The 24,834-nt window shown below is 37.7% G+C and overlaps 1 protein-coding gene across 4 annotated transcripts in view; it reads right to left on the minus strand.

Moving 5' to 3' along the window:
• ADPGK (ADP dependent glucokinase) overlaps positions 1-24,834 on the minus strand; it is a 49,709-nt gene that overhangs the window by 20,816 nt on the left and 4,059 nt on the right. For all 4 annotated transcript variants that reach the window (XM_056798358.1, XM_001365153.5, XM_007478120.3 and 1 more), the window contains exons 2-4: positions 20,892-21,117; positions 9,933-9,995; positions 2,011-2,131 (exon numbers count right to left, since the gene is read on the minus strand). In XM_056798358.1, the coding sequence (XP_056654336.1) occupies positions 2,011-2,131; positions 9,933-9,995; positions 20,892-20,984 (277 nt within the window). In that variant the 5' untranslated portion in view covers positions 20,985-21,117. The remainder of the gene's footprint in view (positions 1-2,010; positions 2,132-9,932; positions 9,996-20,891; positions 21,118-24,834) is intronic.

The following is a 24,834-nucleotide window of genomic DNA, read 5'->3' on the forward strand; positions in this document are numbered from 1 at the left end:
AACTGGGTAAATCTTCAAAACAGATGGAGCACAGCTTCTGGGGGATGGGGGAAGTGTTGTAAAAGAGATTCCTATTTGGGCAAGAATTGACTAGGTAACCTTGGAGGTCCCTTGAACTTTAAAATTCTATGAGATACATCTCATCAAGAAAGAGAAAAAGGCAACGTATAGTCATAGACTTTAGAAAGCTATAACAAAGAAACAGCAGCATATAGTGTGGACCAAGGAGTGGCACTCATGCAGCTATACTGACTAGATTTCTCGAGCACAGTGCCCAAGCACTTACCTAATGCAGGTATTAAGCTAATCTTCTCAAATGTCAAAATGTGTATCATGATGACTCAATAGGAACTGAACTTCTCCAAACCATTTTATTTGCTTTTATACATAAATTTTTTTTGAGCATTCTGACACTCCCAGACATCTAAATCTAGTTCCCTATCCAGCAAAACGTGATAAACATGAGAAAGAGCTCTGACTACTCATTTCAGAAAAAGCTTCAAAGACAGAATCTGAAAGTCTAAAAAACCCCACACTTCTTTAGGAAGAAGGAAAAGAAAAGTTAGAAAGACATTTCCCCAGAAATTTCAAAAATCTTATTTTTGGGGAAGATAGGACAGATTTCTTATTGCAAGGAGGCTAATTGTAAAATGTATATCTATTCAAACTTCATCTAAGTTGCAATTTATAGTTAGGCTACACCTGAATAAACAAAATTAACATGAAGGCAAGAATAACCCAAGTTATTGAATTAATAACTCAAGTGGGGCTAAAGAACCCAAGAGAGATAGATTGATTTTCTTTCCTTTCAAGGAAGACACTTTAGGAAAGCCAGATTATTGTCTCCTTGACCCAAAGAGGGGTGAGGGGCTGAGGGGAGGAGAGGGAGGTAAAACAACTAACTGATCATTTAAACGTGGCTTGGGATAGTAGCCCAACTCTAAAATGCATGAATAGAAGAGTTGATGATCTATTCCCATTCTGGGTCTATAATATATTTCTATTATTAAATCTAAGTAAGACTACTTTGGAATTGGTTTCTGTACCTCAAAGGAATGTTTTTCATGAACACTGAGCTGATTTCAGCCAATACTTTCTATCAATCTGATACCTTCCATCTAAGAAGTTCACAAATACTTAAGGCACACTTCTTATCTTCACCACACCTTTGTAAAATATTCAATCAGTAACAACATATTTCACAGTTGGGGAAATTAAGGTAGGGAGAGACTTAAACTCATTCATTGTTAAATGTGAAACACCAACCCTAAATTCAATTCCCAATTCTAAACACATGCTCTTTCTGAGTTCCTGATCAGTTTAGCCAGAAACCCAGAGCTTCTTTTTGTACCTGAGAAAATACTATCATTCATCATACAACACTGCAGATAATTCAAATTTGAGTTTAGAAGCAGCTTCCCTCTGGTCCCTTCATACACAAAGTGAAAAGATAACTAAAATGATGTTGGAAGTTGTTTTGTTTTTTATCTTCTCATTCACTCATTTAACCACTAACTAAAAGGAATTATTAATAGCAAAAATCAAAAAGGCATCCTAGAAAATGAACAAGTCTTTGAATGTTCCAGAATTACCTTTACATGGTGAGATGCATCAGGAATAAGATATAGCAAAAAGTTATACTGTTTTTGGAAATATCAACTTGCAGAATTGACTCTCACTGCCTAGTGTCTTCCTAGTAGGGGAAAGCATCAAACATCTGAAATGATACACAGTGCTGGTGTCATAAACTTTTAATTTCTTTAATGCTCTGAAAAAGGGTGATTTCCTAGATGGTTCAGCTAGCCTATTTCTCTCTGAGATAAAAACAAAAATGTATTAAAGCCAGAACTTTGTGGTGAAGGGAGAAACTAGATCCTAGTAGTTAATAATCAGTAATTAAATACTACAAACTATAAATATCTAAAGAATTCAAAATCTATTTTATTTCAAAGCTGTGAGTGACACACTCAATATGGATCAGAAGAGAAGTTTGTTAAATATTTTCATTACCTGCTTGATATTCCAGAATGAGGTGAAACTCATCTACTTCTTGCATTGATTCTGGGGGAACAACTATATTGTCATCAAGTAGTTGATGCAGCTTAGGGCCAACTGGACCACAAAGAAGAACCTGGAGAGAACCAAAATGAAGTCTATCAAGAGGCTCTTTCCCCAATACACTTAAGCTTTTATTACTAAATCACACACAGTTCAACTTCCCTATTAAAATAACACAAAATTTAATATGTATTAGGAAAGCTTTTGTTTGGAAGGCAAATGAATGAAAGGAAGTGCTATCACTGTGAGAGCCGACTTTCCTAGACTGCTCTAAGGAGAGGCGTGTCAATGAGGTATAGACACCAAGAGCAATGGTAAATCAAGGGACTGGAAACACAGATGGGAAGTCACAGGCTCCATATGTAATAGATTTGTTATTAAAGCAAGAGCTCCACTCTACTCCCAAATCCCCACTTTTATTCTTTTCCTAGGTCACCAAAGCCAGGGGTAGGTAGTGCAGAGAATGCTAAATCATACTATGGTTCTAAATTCTACCAGGTATATGATCCTAAAGGCATTAGAAAAAACAGACTGGTGTAAACTTTAGACAAGGAGAGAAAAGGTACCTTGGTAGTATAATATAATTTATGACTAGTTTATACAATTTAAGTGGGTTTTAAAAATTTCTGACATGTGTACCTCTCTTTAAAGTAAGGGAGCTGTCTCCATGTCAATGCAGAAAAGGACTAGGAACTGTTATGGATCTGTCTACAGTCTGCTCTTCCCTATGCCTCCCCTTACTCTTCTTATTGTCAACCACCTCACAACTCTGCCAATGTACCTCAGTTCTGATAAGCTGCTCCCTCCGCTACTCCAGTCCTGGGCCTCTCTCAAGCAAATACTGTGGAATTCTTTGGTGGCTGTGCAATACAGACAAATGTCCATTAGAACGAGCAATAAATGAACAAGGACTATCGTGTCCAAAAGGTGACAAACAGGTAAGTATCATGGTAATTCCTTTTCAAATTGCTTCAAAATAAGTTAAGCACTTGCTGATTCTTTATTATAGTTTTTCCATAATACAGTATCCTAAGAAAAAAGTAAGGTCCCTCCCTTTGTTATACCCATGTATCTTCAACACAGAAAAGTATCAATGGCCCCATCTAGCACCGCTGTATAGTTTGGCCCTTTTCATTGACTTATCCATAATCAATGCTTTGACTTTCTATACTATCACTGGCAATCTGGTTTTGTTTTTAGCCACAAGAAGTTACAAGTAACTTCTCTTTATAGAATCATAAGTGCTATTTGTCCTTAGCTTTATCCAATTTGCAGAACCACAGTTTCAAGGTTGGAAGGGAAGTTAAAGGTAATTGAATCCAACCCAAACCTCTACAGCCTTTGGAACATATGATCATAGAGCATCTGACTGAAGTCCTCCAAAGACAGAAAACCCACAATCTCCAGAAACAGCCTATTCTGTTTCTGGATACTTCTGACTTATTAGGAAGCTTTTACTTATATGGAATTGAAATCTGCCTCTGTGTAACTGGCAAACATTGTTCCAAATTCAGCTTTTTTAGATCAATTAGAATAAATCGAATCCCTCAATCCCTCTTCCATGATAATCCTTTAGACTACTGATCATAGTTTCCTCATTTTTTCTTCTCTAGGCCAAACATCTTCAGTTCCTTCAAAAGATTTGCACATGGCATTATCTCCAGTGCTTGTGTCATGGTCTTCCTGATATACTTAAGTTCTTCACTGTCCTTCCTAATATGTAGCACATGGACTGAACATAACCGTCAAGGTTTCATCTCATGAAGGCAAATCCAGTGAGACTCTCACCCAACAAAGCCTGGATCCCATATTCCTAGTAATGAAACCTAAGATGCCATTAACTTTTTTGAATACCATGTGACAATAATTACATTGTGCTCAAACTTTAATATGTCCAGCTTTTTTCATACACTTAGGAAGTTGACTTCTAACTCCATATGTAGGAGTTTCCATTTATCCTTATTAAATCTAGTCATATTGAACAGTCAAGCCTTTCGTTGTTGTTTAGTCATTTCAGCTGAGTCCATTTGGAGTTTTCTTGGCAAAGATATTGGAGTGGTTTGCTATTTCCTTCTCCATCTTCATTTTACAGAAGAGGAACTGAGGCAAACAGGGTTAAATGACTTGCCCAGGGTCATAAAGTTCATGGCTGAGATTAGATTTGAACTCAGGAAAATGAGTCATTCTGACTCCAGGCCCTGCACACTATCTACTGTGCTACCTAGCTGCACCATTCAAGCCTATGGAGAAATTTTTGGATCTTGATCATGGTTTTAGGGTAGGTTCCCAATATTTCTTCCCCTATAAATGTAATAAACATGACAGGAATGTCTTTTTCTAGATCAGTGATGAGTCTACTGAAAAGCACAGCAGAATCCCATTAGATACCTCAAACCAAGGTGATGTAGATCCATTAATGATGATTCTCTGAGCCTCATCATTCAATGAGTTCACAATCAAACATGCTGTATTATAGCCTACTCCATACTAAATATGGATAAATATACTATAAAACATAGTCAAATCCTTTACTGAAATTAAGATACATAATGGTTATGAACATCTTCCTGATCTAGTAGGATAATAATCCTGGCAAAAAAAGAAATTGAGGTTAGCTTAGCTAACCTATTGTTGATGAAGCTAGCCTAGGTCTCAGTGAACACTGTTACCCCTTCAAAAACTATTCCATTAATAAATTATACATTCTAAAATTTTCCAGGAATTAAAAGTGAAGCTCAGTAGACCAAAGTTGTAAAGACTGCCTTCTTTGTCCCATTTCTGAAAATTGGGACACTCCAGTACTGGGCACCTCTCTCACTCTGCTCAACTTTTTGACTTAATGGGAGCAATTCAGCAGCAACATTCATCAGTTTTTGGTACCCTGCGATCTTGGCTTCAGGACTTGAGTTCTTTGAGGGAAATTACCATTTTCTGACTAATGTTCAGTTTCAATTCCCAGCTGAAGCAAAAAATTGTCATTTCCAATCCAAAGACCATTCTTCTTGACCAAAAGAAACACTGTTGATTCTCTTATCTACTCTAAACAATAACCTAATTCGTTCTGATTTTCCTCTTGCCCCAACAGCAGCAAAAAACTCCCTCATTTCATTGACCTGACCATTCATTTACTGTTAGCCTCTGTTCATTCCAAGCTTTAGGACTCTTGCCCCTGTTTTTAGAGGACTGTGCTACTTTTAAAATATTCATCTTCAGTTATCTTCCCTTGATTCTATCACTAATATACCTTTAAAAAAATCTAGGTAGGGAAGATTCTCTGACAGCTCCTCTTTTTTCTCTTTATTGGAACTCTGTATCTGTATATTCAGAATTTCAGATTTCAATGTCCTCCTTTTTTTGTAAGCTTACAACTTCTATAACATTTTAGCAAAGAAGAACCCTACCTATCATTTCTCTGAACTGAGATTTATTCTCAAAACTAAGGTAGATGGCAAGTTATGTTTGAATTTCTTCTTTTTATATCATGATCTCTTAAGAAGGCACAGTCACTTCTTCCTAAAGTTCTCATTATTTTAAATTCAGCAGTTACTTCTTATTGCAAAGAATCAGATCTAAAATTGCAATTCCTTCTTCCACCTCTTGAAGAATGAAATTATCATGAAGGAAAATGAACAATTTACCAGCTATCATGCTTCCAGACATCTAGATAGCTGAAGTGTCACACATCCCTCCTGAGCTTCCTGAACTCTTTTCCTTATCTTTTTTCTTTTTCTGGATGGGTGGTTGGCCTACAGTATATTATAATTACCATATCACATCTGTCTCCTCTTTCATTGATTTTCACATCCAAATTGCTCTCCGTCATTCTCTCCCCATAATGATTTCTGGGGGAATCAATAACTCAATAGTAATATTCATATACTATTCATATACTATTTTATCAAAACATATATTTGTATATACACACATATACTTCATTTGTTACATGAATCTATATATTTTATGAAGTTTGAGTGTAGCTCTGCTCTCACTCTCTTTTCGCAGAAATAAGGCTTGTGAAAGTTGGGTGAGGGCCAGGCAGAAGAATTTCACTCATGTGGCTTTTACTTTTGTTCTTTTATTTCTTCTACTTCAAGTGATTATTCACAAATTTTATAAAATATAATACTTGGAGTTATTGGATATTAATTTTAATCTTACAAGTCTTACTATTGAATTATTCTTCTATACTGTTAGTCTACCACACTTTAATCTAATCTGTACCCTTTGAATAAAGTACTTCTACATGAAGGCATATTATGTACAAGAAATAGAAAGCACACATACATGACCAGAAAAGGAGGTAGGCCACTCAGATAGCAGGAACAAGGGGATATAGGCCAACTCTCAGACTGATATGTGGGTTTCCAGTCCCTTGGGCAAATATTCTACAGAGGATTTAGGAATGGCCATAGGAAAGAATTATACAGGATGAAAGGGCAAGGATGGGATACAGGCTGAGAGGGATAGTGCTCAATGACATCTATAAAGCTGAAATTCTTTGCATTAAGACCTACAGTTCAATTATCATCTATATTTTGTGAACTGAAAAAACCATCCTCTGAGACTAGTGACTTTCGTGCTGTTTCTCTTTTTGGATACTATATCCTGCGAAGTGCTCATCTGCTTTGCTGATCTTTCTATGCAGTACTAGTTCCTCTCCGAGTTATATAGCTTAGCAAATGCACAATTTTTTCCCTCACCCTCTATTTTTAGGGTAAAGCCCTCATAATGAGTTTTGAAAGAATCCAGGCAAATCTATATTTTTCTGGCTCTCATTAGGCATCTTTAAAGCATGCCTGGCCAAAAGCCCATCATTTCTGCAGTGCAAGAAGTGGTCTATAAGTCCAGATTTAACTTCTTAGACACCAACTTCTTAATCAGTTAGTTGTTCTATACTCAAGTGTCTTCCTCTTCTATAGCCTCTATTTCAATAGATAGCAATGAAAAATAGTCTGCCTGCCTCTGATGTATCCAGTCTCTTGCTTAGGACTTCACAGTCTTCAGCAGTTTCCTAGATCTATTCTGGTAGTATCTTATATTCCCAGGTAAATCAACATTGTTGGGTTTTGGCCATTAGGTTTGATTAATATTGGGAGGGTATTTCCATCCCCCAACATAGAACCCATAAAATCAGAATACTTCCACTTTTTGCCAATATGACTCTCTCTACATCCACAGCAGGTTACCAATCCCCTACTGCTTATTTCTTCTTCCTCTAACTGGTACTAGATAACTGTTTCATAGAAAGAATCTTTGAATCTATATCATTATTTTCTGGAGCAGTGGATGCTTATTCCTCAAAAGAAGACTGTTGATTATTTACCCCTTACAAGAAGTACCTCCTATATAACTGATTTTTCAATGATTCTTTAACTGTCCCATTATTTCACCCTCTGTATAATTATTCTAAACTGCAAAGTTTAAATTCTTTTTGAGAGTAATTTTAGAATAAGAAACATGCTATCTCTCCAAATCCGGAAAGTGAATTGCTTGGCATTAAGATGCTTAAACAGGCAACAACCTGCACCAGAAGATCCAGAGTGAACTTTGGGATGTGGTGATTTGAACTGTGTGGGGTTTAAATGCATGTTTTGTATGTATACTCTTATGCCAAAGGGGACTGCCCCCTAACTGGCTTTTTGTCAATGCGTCTAGCAATCATTGGTTTTGTTCTCTTTTCCTCTTATCCTCAAATTATTTCAAAGTTGGTATGTTTACAAGACCCACTGGAGAGACTAGTCTTTTGCAGTTCTCAGGGGGGAGTATATAAATGGAGATTTTGAACCTTTGACTTCAATCCCCAGAAGTCCTTAGTATTTCCCATAATTCCCTATAATCTCTCCTGCGACTCCACATTGGCGAGATCATGTTATTGGTATTTAACTAGCAGTAATGCCTCCCAGACTCTCTCTTTTTTGCATGATATAGCATCAGCAGTGATGGTGGTGAGTAGGGATGGCTGAAAATGGCTAACCAGCCATGGGTACGTGGTTTTTATTTTGTATCCTCTTTATTCCTTAATTTCTAGTGATCATTTAATAAACTTCATAAAATATAATATTTTTACTATTTGAGATTAAATTCCAATTTTTACACCTCCAAAGTTCTGACATGGGTTCATGTTCCCCATCTTGAGATTTTTTTGCCCTCTTCAATTCTTTTTGTTTATTTTGTTTTGTTAAATAGTCCAACCACTTTCAAAGGCATCACAGCAAGTTGAATGCAATGATTTTTTGGCTCTTAAATTCCCATGAAATTGATACTAGTCCTGTGCCTCTCTGAAGGCTGTTCCTATCAAAAGTAGCTCTGGGCAGGAAGAGAAGAGGGTAAAGGATTCTTTTCAAATTCAAAGTTGGCTCTTAAGAAGGTGATTCTTTAGTGTTTCAACTCTTATTGGAACCACAACCTTTCCAGTTTCTCAAGTTCAGAGAAGGCCACCAGGACAAACAGTCTCTCATGATCCTCATAATCCTTCATCTGATAAATTGTCAAACAATTTAAAGGAGAGTGCATGCCAAGGGGCTACTCTTAAGTTACCCATTGTTCCGGGCTTCACATTGGTCTGTCACATCATCCAGCTTCTGCAGTCTCAGAGATACTCCTAATGCTCAATATATCTAGTTCATCAGTTTCCTGGCTCTTCACTAATCACTGACAGAAAAATCTCCCAAATAGTTGAGATTTCCACTCAACTTGGAAAAAATTACCACCTGTAAGGCTGACTACAAAACCTACATTTTTCTAACCTTTCACTAGATTCATTTCTTGGTATTTATAGGATCTTTCCATTTAATTGTGCTCCCTAAAACTAAAACATCTAAGACTGAATTTGTGATGTCTCCTCCATGCCACCTAACAGTCACCTTGATTATCAATTTTTCTTTGCTTCTCAATGGTGTAATAGATGATATTTGGAGGGTATATTTGATGGATACTAGGTAACTAATAGTTCAGGTAGTTATCTTCCTTTTCCTACCCTCCTCCATTTATACCTCCCTTCTTCCCCTCTTCTTCCTTTCAGTTTCCCCTTCCTTCTTCAGCCTCCTTCTAAGTCACTCAGTGTGAGTTATGATGTTTCAGAGGAAATACTCTTTTCTTTATCTCAAGTAAGGCTTTATTGGGTAAAACAGGAAAGATGGAGGATTAGGTAAGAGAGGTAGGATTTCCCTATTATCTAAAATGAGTGTTACGTTGGAGGATATTAAGAGAAAATGGCAATTCACTAGCATGAAACAGAGCCAGTCAGAGAGAGATATATGGACTATTGTCCTTCTTCTTCCTTCAAATCAGCCAAGTCACCTCTAACTTGATTATCCCAAGTCCTAGAAATAAAATCCACTTTCTTCCTTCAGTCAGCCAGAAAGCCCAAAGCCTTCAAATCTAGTCAAGCAGTTGGCTCTTGCCTCCAACTATTTCCCAGCCACATTCCAAATGGAATCTTCATTTGACTGACAGATGATCAACTCCAGCTTCTTGTCTTGCTGCATTTTCTTGTAATTTCTCTCTTCTCCACAATGGTCCAAATCCACATTTTGTCAATCTGATCCTGATTTCCATTCCTAATGCTTTAAATCAAATCTTAATTATTTTACACCTGCATTCTAGGAATAAGTCCTCTGTCAGGCTCATGGACTTCAAGAAATTCAACCAAACGGATCATCCTACACTCTTCTGACTAACTTCTCTTTTCCTGCCAAACATAATTGCTTACAGTCACTCATACTGACTGGCAATTACAAGTCACTGAAGGTGTTCAGCCCTCCCATTCAGAAACTTAAGAAGAAGGAAAGCTATGGAAATAAACTATATGAAATATACTTAATCATAAAAGTATGGAAACATTTATAAAAGATTCATAGAGGAATTTGACTTACCTTCAAGTCTGAATTTGCTGCAAGCTTCTGCCCAATTAAAGCTGCATTTCCTCCAACATAGTGCTGTAAAATAGTTCAACTTTATCTGTTAAACTGATTTATGTTAATAATTTTACCAAAGAACAAAAATATATAAGATTGATTTTTATATCTGCAATTATAGGTCACTTCCTTCCTGATCATTACAAGAATGGGTTCATTCATTTACTCAAACAGCTGAGGAGCTTTGGATCAAGCAAATAATTAAATAATCCATCTTTAGGATATGAAGTCTAAAATATGGATATATTTTTAAAATCTTTGCTAATTCTTAAATAGAATTTTGTTAGCCCAGAAATGGTGCCAAAGAACATGCAATAGGAGTCAAGGAATTCATCTTACCTTTTGACTCAGTGATTCCATTGTAAATATATCATCAAAATAAAGGGGGAACCTATCTGGATAAAGGTATTGACAGATCCTCTATGGCAAGATTTGCAGTCAACTTATTGGAGGAAGGCTGAATAGATTGTGTTATATTAATGTCACAGGATATTATAGTGCTGAATTAAAATTACTCTGAGGTACCACCTCACACCTATCAGACTGGAGAATATGATAAAGGAAAGTGATAAATGTTGGAAGGGTTGGGGCAAAATTGGGATAATAATATATTGTTGGTGGAGTTGCGAACTAATATTGGAGGGCAATTTGGAACTATGCCTAAAGGGCTATAAAACTTTACATGAACTTTGATGTAGTAATACCACTACTAATACAATCTCCCAAAGAGATTTTTTAAAGAGAAAAGATCTATTTGTATCAGCTCTTTTTATGGTGGCAAAGAATTGGAAATTGAGAGGATGTCCATCAATTGGGGAATGGCTGAATAAATTGTGGAATCAGTGATGGAATATTATTGCACTATAAGAAATGATGAATAGGATGATTTCAGAAAAAAACTGGAAAAGATCTACTAATGCAGAATAAAGTAAGCAGAACCAGGAGAATATTGTATGTAGTAATAGCAATATTATTTGATGATCAGCTGCAAAAGAGTGAGCTATTCTTAGTAACACAATGATCCAGGACAATTCTGAAGGGCTTATGACAAAGAATGCTATTCGCCTCCAGAGAAAGAACTGTTGGGAGTCAGGATACATTTCAAAGCATATTTATTTTTCACTTTATTTTCTTTTATTTGGGGGGTGTGTGTGTGTGTGTGTGTGCCTTGGTTTTATGAGTATTCTCTCATAACAAAGACCAATATGGAAATGTGTTTTGCATGATTATATATGTGCAATCCAGCTTACCATCTAGGAGGAAAAGAGACAATTTAGATCTTATAATTTCAAAAAACATATGTTGAAAACTATTACATGTAATTGAGAAAATGAAATATTTTTTAAAAAGAATATTATGGTACTGAAAGGCAGGTGGTAGAGCAGATTAATAACTAGCTTTAGACTTAGGAAGAATGTAGGCTCAATTCTTGTCTCTTTATACTAGCTGAGCGAATCACTTGACTTCTACATGTCCTAGACAACTACCTAAGGCTGTAAGTTGCAGACCAGATTCTACTTTATTTTGGATAAAGGGAGTTTCCCCATTCCTTGCTAACTCATCCCATTATGGTATCATAAAAATTAAAAAGGGCAGAATACTACTAAATGTAGAGAGAAACCATGAAGCAAGGTATGATCAGTAGAAGCTGAGCTTCATGTGTGGAAAATGACTCTTCCTTTTCAGTTATGTAATGTATGTTTTTTAGGTTAGTTTTACTTTGTCAAATACTAATTGAAACTAATTGTCTATGCCCCAGACCCTATGCTAAGTGCTGAGTTGCCCTCAAGATGCTCACATTTTATTTGGGGATACAGGTACATAGAGAAGTAAAAACAAAATGGATACTGTGAATTTTAGATTTACTCCATCCTGCTTAGTCTTTAGAATTTTAGCAAGCAGGAATATATACACCTCTATTCAAGGATTAAGTGTGGAGGAGGAAGATCTATGACCCATGGATGCTAGTAAATGACAAATCAGAAACAACTGACTGACCCCCTGGACTGTCCAAAGCCAAGTTTAAGCCTCTCTCTGCCTCTCTCTCTCTCTCCCTCCCTCCCTCCCTTCCTTCCTTCCTCCCTTCCTCCCTTCCTTCCTTCCTTCCTTCCTTCCTTCCTTCCTTCCTTCCTTAATATCTTCACTCTATTATAAATAAAACACTATAAAATTTCACTCTGACGAGTATTTCATTGGGATTTAGAATTTAAAACCCTGGAGACAAACTAAAAATATATTCAGTCCAACTATAAGTTTTACCCCTAACAATACCAAGGAATCTGGGAGTGGGGGAGTGGGAGGGGAAGAAGCATTGACACCTGGGAAGAATCAGGAAAAAGTTCATGTAGAAGGTAGCAGGACTTGAGGAAATCAGAGATTCTAAATTAAAAAAGTGAAGAGTGTCTGTTTTCCAGTTAAGGGAAAATGTAGTTTGTGAAAAGGCAAAGAGAAAAAAGATAGCCTATCATGCAGGGGGAATAGTAAGTAGGCTTTAGTACTGATGATTCTTGAGGAGAGGAGGTTTAGGTAGTGCTATGGTTCTGAAGATGGGAAAGGGGGAACTATTTTACTCCTTCTAGTCTATTTGTCCTTTGTCCAACCGGGTAAGGTAGCCAGTTCTTAGTCATATTTCCTTCTTGGTGCCTGTTTACTCTTATTCTCCCTTTCTCTGAAACTCCTCCATGGCTGAAATTATAATATATGGCCAGTTAGAGGGTCACCCACACATACACTGGGGAACTGGAGAGAGGGAAAGAAAGAGTTGAGAGAAATGAAGAGATGGAAGAGATTGATCTTCCCTTCTCTTCTCCTTGGGGAAGATAACCCAGCTTTGTCTCCTTGAGGGACAGAGTATGGCTCCTCAGAGAGTAGGTTTGGGAGGTAAAGATTAAAACTAGAGGCAACAGCTTTAGTGAAACAGCACACAGCTTCCCTTCTTGGTCTCAGCTATGGTTGAGAGACCAGATGGATCTTCCTGTCTCTGGGTCCTTCAAATACCCCAACTGCCACTTTCCGCCCCCCCCCCCCAAACCTAGAGTTACTCCTCTGCCCAGAGAAGAGAATTACTCCTTTGAATCTAGTTATTTGGATCCTGAGTTAACCCTCCCTTTTGGGGAGAGGTATGGTTCTCCACAAATCTTTAGCTCTCCTTTCTTAGAGTCAGGAATTAGGCAGACCTGATCTAAATAGTAACACTTTATTGGGGATCACTCAGGGAAGGGAGAGATGAAGGGATTAGGTAAGGAAATTGGGTAGCAGAAATTCCTACTGACTGGCAGACTGACCTTCCCCCCCCCCCAATCTCAGGGGTCCAGGTTTTTGGTCTTGACCCCTTTTCTAGTCAGCTGCTAATTTGCTCTCTACTCCTGAGCTAATTTAGTTAGAGTAATGGAGTTCAGGGCAAGTTAGAGAGAGAGAGGTGGAGAATAATCTTTGGAGGGAAGATTTTTTTCAGTAGACAGCTTTCTTCAAAGTCCCAGTCTATGATGTCTCTAGCTGTGTAAGAGATTTCAAGGGTTCACTGGAAAGCAGTTGATATCCAGAGGGACCCCTCAGTCTCAGAGGTCCTCTTCTCAGGCTCTCAGTTGGAGGAGAAAGGTGAGCTGGTAGTTTTGAGTTCTCTCAGCTTCTGTTCTCTCACTGGAATCTTGAGGTTTTTCCTTTGCCCTTCCCCCATGCTTTCTCTTTGCAGCTGATTTCTGCCAAAGGTTTCTCTCTTACAACTTCCTCTCTTACAGAATAAAGAACATTCCAGGTTTCCCTTTAAAAGGTGCCTGTTACCTAATGAGAGGTCAGGTTGGGGAGAAGATCAGCCAGATCCTTTGGAGTTAAACCCTTCCCTTCCCAAGAAGAGTAGCTCTAATCCCAAATCTATCCAGCTACTTAGGCTGATCCATGATGTGTACTGATCACAGAGTTAAGCAAGCTGCCCTGAATTATAGACCTAAGAAGAATCCTATATCATCATAGACTACTCTTCACTGACTTAGATTGAGGACCAATGTTATCCAGGTTCCTTGGCAACATCCTTTGGTAGTATCCCTTTGCTGACCTTTCCCAGTCCCATTTTATTTTTTTCCATTTGTATTAATTTAGTTAATTTAAAACATTATTCCTTGGTTACAATAATCACATTATTTCACTCCCTCCCCTCCACCCACCCTTCCCGCAGCCCAAGTGCAATTTCACTGGCTATTACTTGTGTCCTTAATCACCCAGTCCCATTTTAGAAGTATTAGTCCAGACCACAATGAAAAGGAGGTTGGCAGCTTCCCTAGTGTGGAAGGATAGGTTCCAGTCCCATAGCAAGTGATTTGAGGGGCTGCTCAAGCTTGTCCATAGTAAAGAGGTTCCAGTAGAATAGCCTGATACCCTTACCATTTTATTAATTTCTCACTTCTCTGGGGTCTGCAGGAAGCTTGATACTTACAAGCTATGTGAACTTGAGGACTCTAAACTTCTATTTCCTCATCTGTAAAACAAAGGTGCTAGACTATATTACCATTAAAGTTCTGTTTAGCTCTAAAGCTATGATTCTAGGAACTGAATAAAAGTAAGTGCTCCATATAAAAAACAGAAAAAATATCAAACTTTGAAGGTTTAAGAACTGAAAGAACCTTAGGATGTTTACAGGCAAGGGGGAAGGAACCAGTATATAAGAAAAGAATGAAGATCAAGGAGATAAGATCATGCTCTTAAAGGAGACAGAAGGGGATGGGATCATGAGAGCAAGAAAAGAGGTTGGTTAAAGGTCATTCTTTTTTTCAGACTAGAGTAAGGGAAAAGAGAATGGAAGATGACAAAAAGGAAGTTTGAAGTATAGAACAGGAGAGAAGAGGGAGCTCATTTTCTCAGTAGAGGGCAAAGTCCTCTCCTGCTGAGAGAAGCCTGGGGAGCATCCACAGAGAGTCAAAGAATAGAAGAATTGCTGCCAAGAAATGTCAGCACAGTAGATGTAAAAAATCACAAGATTTTCTTCCTTTGGTGATTCTTAGACGGCAGGGGGAGCCGAGATAGGGTTAATGCAAACTATGGCATGGGTGCCAAAGATGGCACGCAGTTTTTTAAATTAAAAGAAAAGAAAAAGGCTGGAAAGTGAGCAAACAAGAAAAAAGAAACTCAATATAGAAAGCTATTTTGATGACAGGGAAGACCAAAACCCATAGTGGTTAAGACTGCAAAGTGAAGTATGAAAGTACACTAAGTACTTTCCCTCTCCCCCACCCAATAATTCTTTTATAAATAATAAGAAAAATATTTTTCTCAGCATTCTTATCTGAAGCTCTTGAACTAATAGAAAGAAAACCCCTATCAGTCTTTCTTTAATTATAAATCCCCAAAAACATCCTGCTACAACCCCCTCCCCCCCTTTACCAAAAGCCTAACCAATTTTTTGAGAACAGGAAGTTAAAAAGGAACTTGGTTTTCTCTTTTGATAGAATTGGCTGAGAGGAGTGGAAATTAGGGGGGAGGAAGGGGGAATGTGAAGGTGAAAGAGACCCTACACTGATTTACTCAAGATCAGTATTCTTTTATATCTATCTAAAAAGTAGAATCTTTGGAATGGCTGAAAAGGGATAGAATAGTTTTAGGAAAACAGTTCTCCAATACTATGATTATTGTTCTATTTGATAAAGCAAACTGTTACCTAGATTGCTACCTAATATCTTAATTCACAATTAATCCTAATGTTAGAATTTTGTCTATTGTCTGAGAAAACTACAAGTTGTAGCTCCAAAAAACTTATAAGTCATTTCCAAAGACATGAGGGAACTGTGAACTTTAGATTTACTCCACCCTAATTAGTCTAACAAAAACAGGAATATCTACACCCATACTTAAGGATTAAGTATTTAGGAGGATGGCCTATGACAGACATGTGCTAGCAAATGACAAATCAGAAACAACTGACAGACCCCTGGGCTGTTGTTAAGTTAAGCTTAAGCTACCATTGGTACATGTGAGATACAGGAAAGTCATGTAAAAACTGTCTATATATTTCACGTCACTTCCTCTCTGACTTCTTTGGAAGTGGAGAGGTGGCTGGTGGAGCATGCTGAGCGTTTTCACATCTTGGGTGGTGGCTGCTTTTGTCCAGGTTTAGCGGTGAGTTTTCCTTGATACCATACTAGAGAAAGCTGAGGAGCCTAGTTCAGGTGAGGCATCTTTACTGAGCTCTCTCCAAGTTTAGGCTGATTCTTTCTCCTTTACCTTCCAAACACCATCCTCTTAGAAAGCTACTAATCTTCTTCAGAGACCTGGTGGCGGAGGACTTTGAACTCCCCCTGGCATAGGCCAGGCAGGAAAAATCCTACACCTTTTCCCTCTCCTTTCTCCTTAATTCCTTCCCTCAATATTAATTCAACCACCATAAATTTCCAAACTGACTTGGGTATTTTATTTGGGATATTCCCTGGCAACCAAAATTAATTTAGATTAGGTCACAACCCTAAAATTATCCTTACAGAACTGTGGTAGTTTAGGCTTTTCTTTCTCTAGGCAGGAAGATGTGCGGAATTTGTTTAATCTAATATTAATAAAAATCGTTTCTAGTCGGATTATGCCTAAACTATAGAGAAATATCTTCCATAGAAAAAAGTGAGACCAGAGAGGAGAATTTAAAATGCATTTCAAAATCATACCTAACCCTAGCAAATTCTTTTCATTTTAAAATGACCTAAGAAAGAGAGGGGTTCTTAGGATTAAAATTCTCTGGAGAGTTTGGGCACTTGGCATATATAGAGTAAGAGAGCTAGGCCTAATTCAGTAGCTACTTCCTCTGCTGCACAGACATTTTTCTGGGCTGTTTTACCCACTTTGGGGATGATGGCAGTAATAGAGAGAACTTGTTTTTAATATTTTGTTAACTGTATTTCAAGATATTGTTCTGCTTTATAATCCTATGTATTTTATGACTTTACATAACATGATTCTGAGGTATACATAGGTTTCACCAGACTGCCAAGAGTTCATAAAACAAAAAAGATTTAAAAAAATCCTTGCTCTAAAAGAAGGGGTCTTCTCCCTTTCTGATTTCTTTGTATTTGAATGTTGGCAAAAAATATAGATAATACTTGCCAAGCTTTTCAAATGAACATTAAGCTGCTAAGGCTACAGTTTTGTATACAGTCTAAAATGAAAAATGATTTGACAAAATAAGAAAAGGTTTCCCTGGAGAATCCTGATTATTCTAAAGTAACAACAACAATAATAGCAAACATTTATATTTATACCAGGCACCATGCTAACTATTAACTCATTTGATCCTCACAACAAATCTGGTAGTTAGGTGCTATTATTATCCCTATTTTACAGATGAGGAAACTGAGTTAAATAGACTTTAAGTGACTTGCTCAGGGTTATACAGCCAGTAGCTATCTGGGTCACATTTGAACTTAGATCTTCTTGATCCCAGGCTAGAGTTTCTATTCACTTTATCACCGACCTAAATTATCATTTATATCTTATACTCAATCAATCTCAATCTTGATCTTGAGAAAAAAAGTCTAATTAATCCTTATCTACTAAATTCAACAAACTTTTTATTAACCCTAATCTGTATAAAGCTCTAAGCTAGATCCTAGGTATACCAAGATGAATTAATGCACAGATCTTGCTCTCAAGACAGGTCAAGAGAATGGGACAAGACATGTATACAAAAAACAATGACATGAGATAGAGAATAATTACAAAATGGATGTTCAGTTGAAGCACTATAAGAAATCTGAGCAGAGATAAACCAGGAAGGCTTCAAGAAAGGATTAGTATTTGAGTTGGGCCTTCAAAGGAGGGGCTTGATAGACAGAAGGAAGGAGGCTGAGTTCACACTAAACATAGGGGACTAGTGTGAACAAAGGCATGGAAAAGAAAGAGGAATGAAGAATGAAGGCAAGTAAAGAGTCTACTGTTATTTCAATGCAACCAAATATGGCTCATTTATGGAGGAGACTATAAAAAGAAACTGAGATTATGGAGAGGTCTTAATGGTAACTAAGTATATTTTATTTGGTAGACAGTAGGGTGCTGTTGCCTCAGGAGATAATGGAGTTCTTTGATTGTAAACTACGTAAATATTTGTTATTATAAAGGGTAGTTTTCCAATTTGGGTACAGGTGAGAATAAAAAACCACTTGTCTCTCACCTAATTTTTAAAAAAACCCTTACCTTGAGTCTTAATGTCAATTCAAGACAGAAAAGTGGCAAGGTTTAAGCAATTGGGGTTAAATGACTTGCTCAGGGTCATACAGCTAGGGTCTAACCTAATTCTTGATATTCTCTAAGCATACAACCATGCTTTAGGAAGATAAAAAGAGCAGCAGTAGTGAGGATGAATTGGAGAAGATACTGAAACCAGTTAGGAAGCTGATATGACAATATAGGCAACAAATGATGCTTGACCTAAGGTAGTGGCAGTATAAACTAGAGAGGGAAAAGAAATAAAATATTATGGAGGCAAAATTGACATGATTTAATAACTGATTTAATGTCAGAGGATGAATGAATAATCAAAGATGCCTTCAAGTATAGAAATGAGGGAAAACAGGCTTAATAGTGGAAGAGGGGAAATGTGATTTCACTTTTGGATGACACAATGAGTTTGACATATGCAAGATGGTATAGACAGCTGGAATTATAGGACTCCAACTGAGGAGAGTACAGAATAGATCAATTTGGGGAGTTATTTGTAGAGGAATATCAACAGAAGTCTATTATTTATATTTAGCCTGCTACCTTACAAGCTGACTGTCCATATATTCTGAACTATTTCTTCATAGCGAAATGAAACATTTTAAGCTCCTCAAAGGTAGAGATTGTTATGTTTTTGTCTTTATCCTTAGCACCTAGAACAATGTCTTACATAATAAACTGAACTGAATTGGTACCTTAAAAAATTATTCTAAACTTAATGATGATAGCAAGCATGTATAGAGCACCTACTACATGCTAGGTACTGTGCTAAAGCACTACACAAAGATTATCTCATTTGCTTTTAATAATGAATTATGCTTAGGTGGCAAGGAATAAATCTTACATAAACACTTATTCTTTTCTCTCTCATCCTCTGACTCAGACCAGATTCCTCAGGGTCCAGTCAGTTAGAGTAGTTAGCAAGAAGAAATCCCCATTGTTTAGAGCAGGAATTCTCCACCTTTTTTTTGTCTTGGGCTCCTTTTGGCAAGTCATGAAATTTATGGACCCAGTTCCAGAATAATGTTTTAAAACACATAGAATTAAAAGGAAAACAAATATACTGAAATATGGTTGTTAAAATATTTTTAATAAAAAGTCCATAGATTATAAGTTTCAGAGGATCTTAAAAATCAAAATGTATCAGGGATTATAAAGATTCAAAATGGGAGTGAGGATTTCCCAACCCACACACCTATACCAAAATTCTGATTTAGAAAATCAAAATTAAGAAAATACATAATCCCATTCCTTCACTAAGGTCCAGAGAAATCAAGGGACATGTCTAAGGTCACATGGTAAATGAGTGGAGGAAGGGGAAATAGCATTCTCACCCCCTGACTCAGTTTATTGTCTTTCCTATTTTTTTTAAATCCTTACCTTCCACCTTAGAATCAATACTATATATTGGTTCCAAGGCAGAAGAGTAATAAGAGCTAGGCAATGGAGGTTAAGTGACTTGCCCAGGGTCACACAGCTAGGAAGTGCTTAAGGCCAGATTTGAACCTAAGACCTACCTAAACCTGACTCTCAATCCACTAAACTACCTCAATGCCCCCATTCCTATTATTGCTACCATAATTAAGTGTACAACCCTCCAATTAAGATGACTAGCTTGAAGAAAGATGGTGCCTAGGGAAGGATACAAAAGAAGGGGGGCTTGGAGAATCATATAACTAACTAAAAAAATCTTAGGTCAAATGATAAGATCTCTAAGTTAATTTCTAGCTCTAATACTTTATAATTCTATTTATAAACTGACAAGTTACAGGATTAAGTCACTTGCCCTAGCTTCAGAGAAAATCTGACATAAACAATTTATCTTTAACAAATGGTTAGATGACTTTCATAAAAAGCAAATTCCCAAGATGTCAGGACACTAATGTCCTCTTCTTTTCCCAGAAGTTGGGAAGCCACCAAACAATGACAGGCTACTCTCTGGGGTGTTCAAACTTAGTCATACCAAGAGGCTTTTGTCCAAAGATCCCAAAAGGTTTGGAAAAACTAGAAAAGATCATGGGATCCAGAGCTAGAAAGGTCTTGAGAGGTTATCAGGTCTAACTCTTTCATTTTTCATAAGGAAACTGAGGCCAAAGTAGGTGATGTGAGTTACACGTGGTCACAAGATCATTAGTAGCAGAAGCAGGATGTGTAAGCAGCTCAAATAACAACACAAACAAAGGCAATGAAGCCTCCTAGTGCCGCACTGCAGTTTCCTATTCATAAAGTCCCAGTACACATGCCTATAACAAAGCTGCTCCTGTCTTTACTCACATATGGCTCTTTTCTTTCCATTTTCCTAGAGGGAAACATGACTACAATCATGCACTGCAGAGCATATACATCATAAAAATTATGTCTTATTCCTGAAGAAGGCTCCATGGAGTTACTCTTATATACAAATAAATCTTCCATAAGCTGTTGTCAATTATAATAAAATAATGTCAGAGGGAATTGGAACCCAAGTTTTGGTACTGTGTGTTTGTTTAAAAGATGAGCCAGAATTCTATTAATATCTATCTTTAAAATAGAAATTACTTGGGCAGCAATATATTAAGAAGCTCAAATAGGAAAGAGAGCATTGGAATTTATAGGCGATACAGGCACACACCTAGTACCGTACAAATATAACAAACATTACAAATTAGATGAGGAAAAGAGACAGGAGGCACCTTTTAGTACTATGTTGGTGGGGACTATTCACCCAAACAACCCAAATGAGGCACAAACCTGGGCTCCTGGGAGCTCTGATGCTATCTGGGAGATGTTGTGAAAAGACTCCCCATCACTAAAGAAACGCTCAGCAGCTGCTCCCTTGCCCATGAAATGAATGAAGGCTTCTTCCAGATCTTTTCTTGAATGCAAGACACTATGATCTTCCCCATCACCCGGACTGAGGCCAAGTGCCTGCAAGAGCTTCACTCCCGAGAGGACTACATCCACACAAGCATTGACTCTGAGAAAAAGGAGAAGGAAAAAAAAAGATGTTGCAAAAAGAACTGTAACATCTAATATTTGCAAGCATTACAAAAGGGAAGCATTTAAAAAATCCATTTTGTTTAGAAGATATGAAAAGGATCTGACCCTTAAACTTTAAAGTAACTAGACAGCCATCTATTTTTTGTAAGTGGCATCTTGGCATCTGCTCCATGTACCAAAACTCATAAATCTCCTTGCTGCCCTGAAAAATGTACAGTCATGTTAGGCAACTGCCTCACCTAACTTCAGGAAAGCCTGGGGACTATGCTGCACTTCACTCCCAACTCTCCTGCCTTCTCCTTTCTGGGTGGAGATGGCCCCTCTTCTTTGGGTACCCTTTCTTGCCCTCTATACCCTCTCTCCCCCTCTAGTTCTGAAGCCAGTGGATGGAATGTATCAGTCAACTACCCAAAGGTTCCATGCACCATCACAGAAACTTTTCCAAAGTGCTCTGGTACTCCCCTTCCTGTCCTGTCTCCCACATTAGAATATAAACTCCTTAAGGAAAGGGACCCCTTATGTAGTTTAATCTCAAGCACTTGGCACACATTAAGCACTTTTTCATTTCTCTAAATCCCCTCAATTTGGGATTATTCTTTGTAATAATCATACCGAACACTAAAGCAGGCAGTCAGCACAAATGAAGTAATGCTCCAAACATTTCTGAGGAATTCATTTCATATTAACAAAAGCCTACTATATGCAGGGTAATATGCTAGCCTGCTATAGGTAATATGATAACAAAGCCATAGGTCTAAAGCTGGGACAGGCCATCAAAGAAATCCTCTAGTATAATCACTTCATTTTCCAGATGTGGAAGATGAAGTCCAGAAGGTCACACAAAGAGCAGGTCCAGGTTTCAAACCTAGATTCTCTGCCTTCGGATCCTGCCCTCTCCTCCACTAGGCCACCAGCTGACCCAGAGCTGCAGAATTTTTCTGAATACCAAAGGCCAAAGATTCAAAATCCTTATAAACTTACTATAACTAATACACAAACTCCCAACTGAAGTTTGTCCACTTTCAGCTTCTAGAGACTATCTGTTTCCATTTCAAGCTAATCTTCCAAGGAGGCCGACTTAATTATTACATCTGCCAAAGTGTGCCCTCCATGCTCACCTCCCTTCACCCCAGGGTTGGTATTCCATCTTCTCTAACAGAGGTACAGTGGGACTCTGCCACAAGACTTGGAGAATGGCTGAGAAGCATCTTGCATGCTAACCCATCTCTGAAACAGCCTAATAATATGCATAGTCACACTTCACAGGCTTTAATCAAGTTTTATATCTTGAGAGACTAAAAAAATAGAAACTCATTAATAAAAAAGGGCTGAAGGATTTGTTTAAAATACATTGTAGCTATTTTGGTATCTATGTCCCTCCCTACTTTGCTTTCTTGGAGACAAAACATAGTTCTTCCTTACCCTGAAACTTTCCAATACACAATCACTCATTCCAACTAGTTGCTCTCTTAACTGTCTCTCAGGTATGCCATGATAATTCCCATCTCTACCTCCTCATGCCGTTCAACATCATCTTTGCCTATTGAAATGTAACTATCCCCTTTAATGCTTAACTTACCATTCATTGGCAAAGTGCAAGTCCCTTGTCTCTGACCAAATGTGCCCTCAAGGGTCAACTACAACTGCAACCAGATAAATAAATATGACAGAATTTTAGGTGGAAAACACTAACATCTAGGGCCGGTATTATTAACCTGAGTTTGTTTTTAAACCCTTACCTTCCGTATTAGAATCAGTACTGTGTATTGGTTCAAAGGCAGGAGAATGGTAAGGGCTAGGCAATGAGGGTTTGAGGATAGATTTGAACCCAGGACCTCCTATGAACTTGTTTTTAAAAATATTTCAATAACATTTAGTATGTGTTTTCTATTATGCATTTAAAAACATGACCTGGAGAAGTCCACAGGCTTCCTCAGACTGCCATGCAGATCCATGATACAAAAAGTTAAGAACCCACGATAGGGGATTAAGAAATATTTCCTCTAGAAGGTACCACCACTACCTAGTCCTAATTTCCTTTTCCCCAAATCTTCCTCCCTCCTTTCCACCTTTCCTTTTCAGAATCCCTGAGTATTCCCAAGTGTTATCACTTAAGCATTTTCATTGACTTTAACCTAGTCTCCTAACTAAACTCATTGAAGGCAAAGACTACGGCTTATATTGATACTCAATTCTCCTGAGCAGCGAATACAGAGTTGAGTGCAATAAAGACTAATTTCAAAAAGATCACACTCCAGAGCAAAGACTATCTTACATATCTTTGTATTTGTGTCCAAGATAGGGCATCATACACTCTAAGTGCTCAAAAAATGTTTGTTGAATAATTAAAATTTGGGGTTCACTGATTTGTGGTCTCTCAATCTCACTGAGCATAAGGATGAAATAAAAGAAAGATATGTCATGAGATGGCTAGGTGATTCAGTGAATAGCCAGGTCTGGCAATGAGAAGTCCTAGGTTCAAATCTGGCCTCAGACATTGCCTAGTTGTGTAACCCTGGGCACTTACCCCCCAAATGCCTAGCCCTTACCACTCTTTACTGATTCTAAGACAGGTAAGAAAGGGTTAAAAAAAAAAGATTTGTTTGCACTTCTTACAAATGTATCATATTCCACTCATTATTTTATTCTTTGTAATTTATCTTCCAAATATAACACTCTCTAAAGTTACCAATATATCCCTTAACCTCCAAATCCAATGATCTTTTCTTGGTTCAATCTATTTGATTTATGGAACTTTTGTTCACTTCTTCCCTCATAGATATAACTCATGGCTTGAAATTTCTCTCCCCCAAATGACTAATAATGTCTTAAATGCTAAGCCGAATGGACTTTTCTCAATCCTGATCCCCTCTTGACCTTTTTGTAGTCTTTGAAACAAACTCTTCTCTTCCTTCTGGATGCTCTTTCCTCTCCGGGCTTGTTTTTTGGGTTTTTTTTTTTTGACATTGCTCTCTCCTAGTTCTCCTGTCTATACCACCCCCTCCTCAGTCTCCATGTATGCCCATTACCTGTGGATGTCCTCCAAGGCCTTATCTTGAGTCCCCCTCCTTTCACTCTATAAAACAGCATTTGCTATCATCTTTTCCCATGGGTCCAGTGATCTTTCCTACATCCACATAATTCTAGAGCTGTGTTTCTATCTCGAGTCCTTCTAAGATTCAGAGTTATGCATCAATAGGCACTTCCAAATTCAACATGTACAAACAACTCATCTTCTCCCACCCTAACTTCATCTCCATTACCATTAAGGGTATCACAATCCTCTCAGTTACCCAGGCTCACAACCTCACTGTTATCCTTGACTCATCACTCGCATCAAATATGCAATTTGTTACAGGGAAGCTGGGTGGCTCAGTGGATTGAGAACCAGGCCAAGAGATGGGAGGTACTAGGTTCAAATTTGACCTCAGACACTTCCAAGCTGTGTGAGCCTGGGGAAGTCACTTAAACCACATCGCCTAGCTCTTACGACTCTTCTGCCTTGGAACCAATACATAGTATTGATTCTAAGATGGAAGGTAAGGGTTTTAAAAAAAAAAATTCAGGGTATCAGAAAAGGCATCCTGTAGGAGGTATCACAAGAGCTGGGACTTCAGTAAGCTAGGGAGTCTAAGAGGCAGAAATGAAGAAAGGTAGTGAAACAAATTCAAGGAATAAAAAATTTCTGAAAGGT

The sequence above is a fragment of the Monodelphis domestica genome, chromosome 1 (genome assembly GCF_027887165.1).
Source record: "Monodelphis domestica isolate mMonDom1 chromosome 1, mMonDom1.pri, whole genome shotgun sequence".
NCBI lineage: Eukaryota > Metazoa > Chordata > Mammalia > Didelphimorphia > Didelphidae > Monodelphis > Monodelphis domestica.